This window comes from Suricata suricatta, chromosome 16 (assembly GCF_006229205.1).
Source record: "Suricata suricatta isolate VVHF042 chromosome 16, meerkat_22Aug2017_6uvM2_HiC, whole genome shotgun sequence".
NCBI lineage: Eukaryota > Metazoa > Chordata > Mammalia > Carnivora > Herpestidae > Suricata > Suricata suricatta.
In genome coordinates, this window is record NC_043715.1 from 53001517 (window position 1) to 53014166 (window position 12650).

General features: G+C 39.1%; 1 protein-coding gene across 2 annotated transcripts in view; it reads right to left on the minus strand.

The window, feature by feature from the left end:
- Nucleotides 1-1344: 1344 nt before the first annotated feature.
- The window catches only part of LOC115281190 (zinc finger protein 577-like), a 35245-nt gene continuing 23939 nt past the window's right edge, over nucleotides 1345-12650 (minus strand). For both annotated transcript variants that reach the window (XM_029926522.1, XM_029926523.1), the window contains 2 exons: nucleotides 6011-6112; nucleotides 1345-3257 (listed from right to left, as the gene is read on the minus strand). In XM_029926522.1, the coding sequence (XP_029782382.1) occupies nucleotides 1630-3257; nucleotides 6011-6112 (1730 nt within the window). In that variant the 3' untranslated portion in view covers nucleotides 1345-1629. The remainder of the gene's footprint in view (nucleotides 3258-6010; nucleotides 6113-12650) is intronic.

Consider the following 12650-nt stretch of genomic DNA (forward strand, 5'->3'; position numbering starts at 1 on the left):
ACACTCTTATTTGTCTAGCCTTTAGTCAATGAGAGATTTTTGTAGTAAGAAACTAAGGACCTCCCTTCTGTCCTAAACAGGTTTTCCCTCTGATTGCAACTCAAAGTTTTACGTACCTTTCTAGTTTACTACTCACTAAATGTGTGACTACAACTTTACCCCCTTTGCACTTCTACATTCTTAAAGTCCTATTTTAGCTTTACATTCCAGAAGTGGTGAAACATCCATCTGTTCAACAAGATATGAAATTATTTTTATAAAGCTCTGAATCGTAGGGGTGCCTGGGTAGCTCAGTTGGTTAAACATCCGACTTCAGCTCTGGTCATGATTCATGGCTTGTGAGTTTGGGCCCTGCATTGGGATCTGTGCTTATGGCCCAGAGCCTGGAGTCTGCTTTGGTTCTGTGTCTCCCTCTCTCTGCCCTTCCCTGACTCACACTCTCTCTCAAAAAAATAAACATTAAAAAATTTGTTTTAAAGCTCTGAATTGTAAATAAAATATTTAAAAATTTTTAATGTTTATTTATTTTTGAGAGAGAGAGAAAGAGAGAGAGACAAAGTGTGAACAGGGGAGGGGCAGAGAAAGAGGGAAACATATAACTCAAAACAGGCACCAGGCTCCACACTGTCAGCACAGAGCCCAACACAGGGCTCATAAACTGTGCCATCATGACCTGAGCTGAAGCCACTTAATTGACTGAGCCACCCAGGCACCCCATATAAATAAAGCAGTTTAGATAATCACTGCAATTAATGGCATTTCGGTTTTGCTATGCAATGAGTTTTATGGCCAAAGGATTTTTCTACTATATGAGTTTGCAGATAATTAGTGAGCTTTGACATCTAGATGAAGGCTTTACTACACTTGCTACATTAATAGGGTTTTCCTCCTACACGATTTTGCTGATATACAAAGATATGCATTAATTGGGAAGACTGTACCACATTCACAGTATTTCTCTCCTGTATGAGATGGTTAAGGAGTTTGACTTTGCAAAGAATGGTAGCATTATCACAACATTCCTATAATTTTTATTTTTTAAGTACAATGAGATTTGATTTTCCTTGGCTTTTCTGCACTCACTGCAACTCTAGCCCTCTCCTAAATGAATACCCTAATGTATAACAAATGTGATTTGAAATTATTCAAAATTGATTTCCCACTTTCCCTGCATCCACAGGTATTACCTCCTATATGAGCAGCCTCTGACTTTCAAATGACTTTTTAAAAATGTTTGTTTATTTTTAAGAAAGGGAACAGAGAGAGAGAGGGAGACACAGAATCTGAAACAGGCTCCAGGCTCTGAGTGGTCAGCACAGAGTCCGACGTGGGACTCGAACTCAGGAACAGTGAGATTGTGACCTAGGCTGGAGTCTTGATGCTTAACTGAGCCACCTAGGCATCCCCAAATGAAATTTTTGACAATCACTGCATTTATAATGTTTCTCTCTTTGGTGAGATCCCTGTGGTATACTGAGAGGAGTCTTCAGATGAAAGGCTTATTTTAGTTTCTACAGAAATTTTAGAAAGGTCTACTATAATCACAGCATTCATGGCATTTCTATTTTGAATGAGTTCTCTGAACAGATAGAACTGACTAATTGAAACCTACTTCTCACGTTCCTACAGTCACTGCATAGACAATTTTCCTCTATGCTGACTTTGCTGATGATTAAGAAGAGCTGACTTCCGAAAGAAGGCTTTTTGACATTCACTGCATCCATAGGGTCTCTCTCCTGTGTGAGTTCTCCGGTGACCAATGAGAGTTGACAAAGTAGCAAATGCTTTCTTACAATCACAGCATTCATATGGCTTCTCTCCTGTATGAATTCTCTGATGGACAGTGAGATACGATTTAGCTGTGAAGGCTTTCTCACACACATTACATTTGAAGGGTTTCTCGCCAGTATGGGTTCTCTGATGTATAATGAGAGTTGACTTACAGGACAAAACCTTTCCACACTCACTACAGCCATGAGATTTCACTCTTGCGTGACAATTTTGCAGATGGATTGTGAGGCCTGACTTCTGGATGAAAGCCTGTTGACATTCACTGCATTCATAGGGTCTCTCTCCTGTGTGAATTCGCTGATGAATCATAAGATGTGCCTTAGTGGAGAAGGCTTTCTCACAGCCCAAACATTCATATGGTTTCTCTCCTGTATGAATTCTCTGATGGACAATAAGATGTGCTTTTGATGTGAAGGCTTTATCACATACACTGCATTTGAAGGGCTTCTCACCGGTATGGGTTCTCTGATGTATAACAAGAGTTGACTTAGAGGACAAAACCTTCCCACATTCACTGCATCCATGAGATTTCCCAACTGCATGCTGAGTTTTCTTATGATGAGTTAGATCCGACCTCTGGATGAAGGCTTGTTGACACTGACTGCATCCGTATGGTCTCTCTCCTGTGTGAATTCGCTGATGAATCATGAGTTGAGCCTTTTTGGAGAACGCTTTCTCACAGTCGGAGCACTCATATGGTTTCTCTCCTGTGTGAGTTCTCTGGTGCACAGTCAGATGTGTCCGGACCATAAAGGCCTTATCACACACTCTGCATCTGAAAGGTCTCTCTCCTGAATGAGTTCTCTGATGTAAGGCGAGTTTTGACATCCAAGGAAAAGTCTTCCCACATTTACTGCATCCATAGGATTTCCCCTCTTTATGACGGGTTTTCCGATGATAGATGAGTGCTGACTTTGTAATGAATGCTTTTGGACACTGACTGCATCCGTACGGCCTCTCTCCTGTGTGAATTCGCAGGTGGATTATGAGCTGAGCCTTTTTGGAGAACGCTTTCTCACAGTCGGAGCACTCATATGGTTTCTCTCCTGTGTGAGTTCTCTGGTGCACAGTCAGATGTGTCCGGACCATGAAGGCCTTATCACACACTCTGCATCTGAAAGGTCTCTCTCCTGAATGAGTTCTCTGATGTAAGGCGAGTTTTGACTTCCAAGGAAAAGCTTTCTCACATTTACTGCATGCATAGGATTTCCCTTCTCTATGATGAGTTTTCTGATGGCAGCTGAGTGCTGACTTTGTAATGAACGCTTTTTGACATTGATTGCACCCAAATGGTCTCTCCCCTGTGTGAGTCTGCTGATGAGTAGCTTTACTTATTAGCTTTAGCTTACTGGGAAAGGCTTTTCTGCATTCATGGGATTTCCCTCCTGCACGAGTTCTCTGAAGCACACTCATGAGTGGTTCAAAAGCATTCACTGCACATTCATTGTATCCAAATGGTTTCTTGCCTAAAGGAGTTAGGTGATAGTTAGTGAGCTCTGACTTCTGGGGGAAAGCCAGTGTACCCGCAACAGAATGAGCAAGATAATAAGGAAAGGTCCAGAAAAAATTTATTTAATTTACTATAAAAAATTAATGAGACAGTATAATTTGAGGAAGCTCTGTAGATTGTGTAATAGTTCTGCATCAATGTCAATATTCTGACTTGGATTATTTTTTTGATAATTTTTTGAGTAATTTGGTTCTATGAAAAAATTAACTTGTTTCTAGGAAATACACACTTAAGTATTTAAGGGTAAAGAGTTCCAAAAAACAGTATGTACGTGTGTATGGAATAATAGGTAGATATACTATGATAAAACAAATGTGATAGAGTATTACTAGCTAGGGAAATCTCTAAGAAGGTGTAAGATATTTGTGTAAACTTTTGGGATTTCTCACTAAGTCTAAATTATTCAGAAATAAATATTTTCAAATGGAGAAAAATAAAAAATAAAGGACATTTATGTAAAGATATATAGGAATATTACTTACAACAGCCTGAATGTAGAAGGGATCATTTATTTTATGTTTACACAGTGCATCTTGCATAGAACTCTGGTACTTGATCTACTGCTGGTTACACAGTATACTGACTGTAAAAATGAACTAAGCTGTACTCTTATATTTACATACTTTTATATGTGTACGCTATACTTCCAAAAAAAATTTTAGGGGTGCCTGGGTAGTTGGTTAAGCATTCTACTCTTGATTTTGGCTCAAGCCATGATCTCACAGTTCATTAGTTTGAGGCCTGCATTGGGCTCTGTGCTGGGAGCTCAGAGCCTGCTTGTGATTCTCTCTCTCTCTCTCTCTCTCTCTCTCTCTCTCTCTCTCTCTCTCTCTCAAAAATAAATAAACATTGAAAAAATTGTGCATAAAAAAGTAAGCAAAAATTTGGGCAGGAGTCAGGAAATGCTCACATGTGGGAGGATCCTGGAAAGAATGAGGATCCTATACTAAAAGTTACAGGATGCCATTCAAGGAAATAGTGGGAGAGAGGTGACATGTCCTGATTTTCACTTTTAGAATGTGATCCTATGTGTATGTATATCAGTTATCACACTAATAATGTCTTAAGTATTGTTATATAAACACTATTTTTAAGATTGTGAACTATGCTTGTGAAAATTGGTAAAGATCTAATATGGCATATTATTTTTCTTGGATTATACTTTAGATCTTTCCCTCTATTGCCCAACTCAGATCATTCTTTCTATATGATGGCTTAACTTCCATACTCATTTCTTCTTACCCAGGTAATTGTCAGAACCTGATGTCTTTATAAATCCAGATTCTAAAGTTTGTTTCTGTGTTCATGAATTTGGAGGGTGAAAGACTGGAAAAAAATGGACTTCTGTTACTTTTTTTTTTTAATGTTTATTCATTTTTGGACAGAGCACAAGTGGGGGAGGTGCAGAGAGAGTGAGATGCAGAATCCAAAACAGTTCCAGGTTCTGAGCTGTCAGCACAGAGCCTGACACGGGGCTCAAATCCACAAATGGTGAGAACATGACCTAAGCCAAAGTCGGATGCTTAACCAACTGAGCTACCTAGGCACCACTTACTCCTTACTTTTTAAAAACAAGCAATAAAATAAGACCAAAAAATGTGACTATTATGTAGAGAACAGACAGAAGCAAGAGTAAAGAAATAAGGACATTTTCAAGAAAACTATATTAATTTTGGAAAGAGACAATGGACATTGGAGCTGGGTGAAACATAAGTTACAGAATGGAGTGGAGGACCTCCAGATACAGTAAGGAGAAGGTATAGACTAAAGTTGCTTATGGATTGGGTTTGTGATGTAAGTGAAAAAAGGAACCAGGTGACATGATGTTTGAAGCAGCTGTTAGGTCTCCAAGGGCAGAAGTGAAATATTTAAGTGAATGTGTATGGATACAAGAAGGTCTGGCTTATAAACAAACCTCTGGAGTCATCAGCACATAAGTGATATTCTTAAGGCCATGAAGATGAATGAAATCACACTGAGAACAAATGATAGAAACTGGCAAGGACGAAGCTTCATGCTCTCTGACTCTGGAGACTTTAGAAGATGCCCAGAGAATGAAGTATGTCCATCCATCAGGTGCAAACAATGACCAAGGAAAGATGCCAACACAAGTCTTGAACAAATACCTGGGAGAAGCAGGTTAGATCAAAGGACCTTTGGCTTCTCACTTCAAGGTAAGCACAGTTATTCTCTCCTGCTGATTCTTCTCTAGTTCTTCATGCAATAGACAGTGAACCTTCCCAGAGCTCTAATACATTTAGAGAGCACCACTGTGGCCAACATTCTCACCTTCTATCTTGGTTTGCTACATTTTCACATGGCCCACAGAAATCCAAAAACCTGATCCCAGGATAAAAGGCTTCCGTGTTAACTAGATGAATTGTTACATAATTTGGTCAGGTGAGAAGAGTGAAAACGAGAGCTGTGGAGAACACAGGAAGGGACACTGCCAGACAGGAAGTAGGAGAAGGAAGTCTGGGAGCTGCAAAGAAAACATCCTACTGAATATGAATCAACCCAAAAGAGAGAACACGAGGTGCATCTCCCTTGAAACAGCAGGCAAATGAGAGCCTCATTAATGACCTAGGTATTTGTAAAGTACCTGTATTTAACGTTTTGGCCCCGTTAAACACATTTGCATGGGACTTGATCTCACAACCCTGAGATTATGAGTCACATGCTCTACCTCATTCTCAGTTGCTCACTTACCTGAGGAGTACCGACACTGCATTTCATCTTCGAAGCTCCACGGCTTCCCTCCATGCTTGAAACTAAGGATCATATGTGGCTGGGTAGCTGGATAGCCTGTTCCTGGGAAATGACAAAGACTTGGACACTTAGAACTGACTGGGTAGGAGATACCTATGAAGAGCACAAAGTCTCAGGAACTGACATACTTCCACTTTGGCAGACTGGGGATCTATTGAAGGCGACCGCACACAAGTTCTGTCTGGGAATAGAAGACAGACTAAGTATCTATTGCCTATAAACTAAAGTCCAGGATACTGAAGCCCTTTGGGAGCCAGGGTGACTGAAAAAAGGAGAGGCTGTTGTCTATGACCCTCTGAACGGCACAGGGCAATCATCTTGAACTGCCCTCACAGATTGCTGTAATTCTCCAACATCATATCCTGGTATAAATTCTCCTGAGCAGAATTAGAAGGTGCCACTCATCCCCAGTGAAGTTCACAGATACATCCTTAAATGACATGAATCCCTATAATAACAGATTCTTCTTCAACGTGTGGTGGTCATTACAATTGTGAAAAAGACCTCCAGGTGTATGTGTCGGTTGTTTTTATCACACCTTATAAAGGCTATGTCTTTGTGTAATAGTTTTCATTATATTACTCATTATGGTAAGTAATAGAATGCTATTAAATCTGTCTTCCCATATTATAATATATAGATGTGTCAAATCAATATGTTACACACATTAAATTTATATAATGTTATATGTCAAATACATTTCAATTTGAAAAATATATTACAATCGTGCACTTAATTATCAACGAATCCAATTAATTAGAAGTTTAGGGGGCACCTGGCTGGTCTCGTGGGTAGAGCATGTGACTCATAATCTCAGGGTTGTGAGATCAAGTCCCATGCTGGATGTGGAGCCTACTTCTAAAAATAAATAAGTATATTAGGAGTTTTTGAAAGGTATACTTAACTCCTACAGGTAAAATATGCCTGAAACAGGAATCTCTGAAAAAATTTTTTAAAAATGTTTCTTTATTTTGAGAGAGAGAGAGAGGAGTGCCCATAGGCACGTGAACACAGAAGAGGGGCAGGCAGAGAGAGAGGGACAGAGAGAGTCCTAAGCGGGGTCTTCTATGGCACAGTACAGCCTGACACAGGGCTCAGTCTCATGACTGTAAGATCACAACCGGAGCCGAAATCAAGAGCAGGACCCTTAACCTACTAAGCCACCCAGGTGCCCCATTTTTTAAAAATGTTTTTATTTATTTTTGAGAGACAGAGAGAGACAGTTTGAGGAGGGGAGGGTCAGAGAGAGAGGGAGACACAGAATCCGAAGCAGGCTCCAGGCTCTGAGCTGTCAGCACAGAGCCCGATGCGGGGCTGGAACCCACACACCGTGAGATCATGACCTGAGCCAAAGCCGGACACTTAACTGACTGAGCTACCCAGGCATCCCTGAAAAACATTTTTAACATCTACTTAAAAAGTAGAGAACAAAGTGCTAACATAAAAACACAGAAAGTAGTGGCCCTCAAGGAGCTTTTATTTTTTTTCCAACTAAATCCATTATTGAGGTATAACTGACATATAACATTATATCAGTCTCAGGTGCACAACGGAATGATTTGCACAAGCCCTGCTTCTCTCTCACTCCCTCTCTCTCTGTCCTTCACTCACTTGTGGCCTCTATATAAATAAACTAACTAAAAATTTTTTTTAATATATTAATTTTTAAATTTTTTTTAATGTTTGAGTTTTTTTTGAGAGAGAGACAGACCGTGAGCAGGGTAGGGGCAGAGAGAGGAGACACAGAATCCAAAACAGGCTTCAGGCTCTGAGCTGTCAGCACAGAGACTGACATGGGGCTCTAGCCCACAAATCGTGAGATTATGACCTGAGCCAAAGTGAGATGCTTAACCCACTGAGCCACCTAGGTGCCCCTAGTTTTATTTTAAGTTTATTTATTTATTTTGGGAGACAGAGAAGAGGGGCAGAGAGAGAGAGAGGGACAGAGAATTCCATGCAGGTTCTGCACTAACACCCAATGTGGGCCTGGAACCCATGAATTGCAAGATCAAGACCTGAGCCAAATTGGACACTTAACTGACTGAGCAACCCAGGTTTTCATAAAAAAATTTTTTATGACCACTGAGATGTATATGAACCAGCAGAAAATTTAAAACTATAGTTGACCCTTGAACAATGTGAGAGTTAGAGGCAGTGACCCCTTATCCAGTAAAAAAATCCACATATAACTTTTGACTCCCCCAAAACTTAACTACTAATAACCTAATGTTAACCAGGATCGTTACCAATAACATAAACCACTAACACATATTTTGTATATCGTTTATATACTGTATTCCTTCAATAAAATAAGCTAGAGAAATGTATGGACCCAAGCAGTTCAAACCCAGGCTGTTCAAGGGTCAAGTGTACAGTCAAGTCCTCATTAGTCACAGATTTCTTGATTGTGAATTTACTTACCTGCTAATATTTCTGTGTAACCCCAATATCAACAGTCACAGTGACCTTCTGCAGGTAACAAAAAGTAACTTGAGCAGTGGGTAATCGGAATTGTCCCCACGTGTATATTCCCAGGTGAGTTTGAACAAAATGATGTCCTGCCTTCTAGTTTCAGCCCTCATACTGTGAACCAGGGTCCTTTTCATGGTCTATTTAATGCCATTCCCCCTCATATCTTTGTGCTTTAAAAAAATTTTTTTAGTGATTTTACTGCTTAAAATGGTCCCCAAGCACAGTGCTGCAAAGCTGTTCAATGTTCCTAAGTGCAAGAAGGCAGGGAGGCAGTGATGTCCTTTTTGGAAAAAAAAATTATGTGTTAGATAAGTTCTGTACGGCCACAAGTTACAATGTGGTTCATCATGAGATTTATATTAATAAATTAATGATATATGTTAAATAAGGTATCTTGAAACATAAGCACACAAGAACCAAGGTTATGGATTGCTTGATGAAAATGTTGTGACCAGGGACTCACAAGAATTTAACCCATATTTCTCCTAGGAGCAATGGTTCAGTATTTGGTAATCAGTGTTCGTGGTGACTTTACAGAATGTAACTATTGTCAATAATAAGAATTGACTGCATATAGTGTATATAGTAACTAAAACTGGTGACCTGATTAACAATGTAATAGCAGAACAGATACAGATGAAGAATTAGTCTATTGGAATAGAGATCTAAGCCCCACCCCCAAATGCAAAGGAGAGAGTAAGAAACATACAGGTGAATCCTAAAATGTATCAGATACACAAAAGACTTGGAACATCCAAGGCAATGTAGAAGAAGAAGAAAAAAAACTAGAGAGCATAACTCTCAGATTTTAAGACTTACTATGGAAAAACCTATAGTAATCAAGATACGGTAGTATTACTAGCACAAGGATAGTAAATACAACAAAAGAACAAAATCCAAAGATCCCAGAAAAATGACTTGGTATATAAAATCACCTATTTTATGACAAGATGCCAATGTTATTCAGTGGGATGGTCTTTTCAATAAACTCTTAAATGGAGGGGGGGCAAGATTTCCACTCCCAACTCACACATACAGAAAAGTAAATTCAAGATGAATCACAGGCCTAAATATAAACAACGAAGTATTCAAATTTTTAGAGAAAAACTTACAAGACTCATCAATTATGATGGGATATGCAAAGATTTCATAAAGATGTAAAAAGCACTAAGTAGAAAGGAAAATATTGACAAAGTGGGTTATTATCAGGCATGACTGATATTTACCAATTCTCACAACTGTGGTCCATTTAAAAAATATAATTCTGGGGGTGCATGGGTGGCTCAGTCAGTTGAGCATCTGCTTCAGCTCAGGTCCTGATCTTACAGCTTGTGGGTTCCAGCCCCACATCAGGCTTTCTGCCGTCAGCGCAGAGCCTGCTTTAGATCCTCTGTCCCCCTCTCTTTGCCCCTCCCCTCCTCCCTTCCTCCTTCTCTCCCTCTTCCAAAACAAATTAAAAAATTAGGGGTACCTGTGGCTTAGTTGGTTAAGCATCCTCAACTCAAGTCATGATCTCGAGGTTCATAAGTTAGAGCCCTGTATTGGGCTCTGGGCTGACAGCTCAGAGCCTGGAGCCTACTTTGGACTCTTTCCCCCCTCTCTCTGCCCCTCCCCCACTCATTCTCTGTCTCTCAAAAAAAAAAGAATATTTAAAAAAATAAAAATCATTCTGTGTGTGCTTGGCAGTTATACTGGTAAGGTCTATAAACATAAATGCAGCTTACCAGTGGCTACAGGTAAAAGAGAAAGGTGTAAAATCAATGATCTAATTGCCACTTTATGAGGCTAGGGAGAAAAACAGCAAACAAACCAAACATGCTAAAAACAAAAGAACAGCAAACTAATCAACAAGAAAATTGGAAAGATTACTAAAATTGGTAAAGGCATAGGGAGACTGATTAACAAAAAAGAAAGAAGACAAACTAAAACAAAGTGATGTAAAAGTAATCAACACTACAAATCCTAAAGACATTAAAAGGAAAATATGATATCTATCTTTTAATGACAAAGCATATTTTAGGCACATCATATGGAAGCAGCTGAAAACCAAAGATAAAAAGTAATCTTGAAATGAGCCAGAGGGGGGGAAGGCACATTATATACTGGGAAATTATGATAGGAATGGCTGCTGACTTCTAACCAGAAACAATTCTGGGAAGCCAGAAGATACTTTAGTCATATCTTTAAAGTGATAAACAAACAAACAAAAAAGCCTTGTTAACCCAGAACTCTATCCCCAGGGAAAATATTATTTTAAAAGTCATGCGAAATAAAGACATTTTTGTCACTAGAAGTCCGATGCACTACACATTACACCACAGAACCACTTGAAATCCATTTTTAAATAAACAAAATCTGAGAGAATTCACTGCTGAAAGATCTGCACAGATGAAATCTTAAAAGATGCTTTTAGGTTGAAGGAAAATTTTCTAGTTGAAAACTCAGATCAACAGAAAATAGTCAACCCCAGGTATGGTAAATAAGATGATATTCTTCTCATTTTCCTTAAAGGGTGAATTGTTTAGAAGCGAGGTCCAGAGGCCAAATCTGGCTCCCCGACTACTTCTGTAAATTAAGTTTTACTGGATTGTAGCCACATCCATTTGCTTGCACATCTGTGAATGCTTTTGCTCTAGTACAGATGTGATAGCGACTGGAGAGCCAGCAAAGCTGAAAATATTTACTATCTGGCCCTTTATTGCCTTAGAACAAAATAAGTAACACTGTAAGGCGGGTTTATAACAATAAAAACACTAAAAGGTAGAACAATAGCTCAAAGGACAAGGAGTGGACCTAAAAGGAATTATACTGCCCTTAGGTTATTAAGTTCTTGGAAGTGTGATATAGAATGTGTGACTACAAGTGCGAGGTAGGTAAGGTATAATATGTGAAATGAATGTTGTCAAATGGCACAATATCATTCCTAAGTCAACCTTGATGACTTAAGGATGTCACACTGTGGGCTCTATAGCTACTACTAAAATAATAGCAATAAAATCAACAACAATAATAAAAACAGGACATACCATTCAACCCTGCACAGCTGCCCTTGAAACACCAAAATTCACAACTATTCTATGGGCAAAATGCATCTTTCCCTTAGGACTAAGAATGAGACAAAATGTCCACTCCCATATTCTATATCATACAAGAGGACCTCACGGTGCAATAAGACATGAAAAATAAAAGGCCTAAATATCAGAAAAGAATATTGCTGTTATTTGCAGACAATAGGATTCTGTATAAAGAAAACCCAAGGAAGCCCACAGAAACTACTAAAACTTATGAGTGATTCTACCAAATTCACAAGATAAAAGGTCGGGGCACCTGGGTGGCTTAGTCAGTTAAGTGTCTCACTCTTGGTTTGGGCTCAGGTCATGATTTCACAGTTCGTGAGATCAAACCCTGCATAGGGCTCTGTGCTGATGGTGTGGAGCCTGCTTGGAATTCTCTTTCCCTCTTTCTCTAATCTTCTCCACTTGCTCTTTTTGTCTCTCTCTCTCAAGATAAATAGACAGACTTGAAAAAAATTTTTAAAGAGGAAAGGTCAAAATAAAAAAATTTTCTGTACTAGCAAACAATTGAAAAATAAAATTAAAATGATATCAGTAAAAATAACAACAGAAAACCCTAATGCCCAAAAATAAATAAACTAAAAGATGTACAAGATTGCTACAATGAAAACCACAAAACATTACTGAAACACAGAATATCCAAACAAAAGAAAAGCTATATCATGTTCATGGATTTAAAGGCTCCATATTATTTAACTTTTCTTTTTACCAAGGTAGACTTAATGTAATTACTACCAAAATTAAAGAAGGCATTTTTTTCTTTTATAGTTTATTGTAAAGTTGATTTCCATATAATGCCCAGTGCCATCCCCACAAGTGCCCTCCTCCATGCCCATCACCCCTCTTCCTCTTTCCCCCCTCCCCCATCAGCCCTCAGTTTGGTCTCAGTATTCAAGAGTCTCTCATGGTTTGCCTCCCTCCCTCTCCCCAAATATTTTCCCCCTTCCCCTCCCCCATGGTCCTCTGTTAAGTTTCTCCTGTTACACTCATGAGTGAAAACGTATGGTATCTGTCCTTCTCTGACTTATTTTACT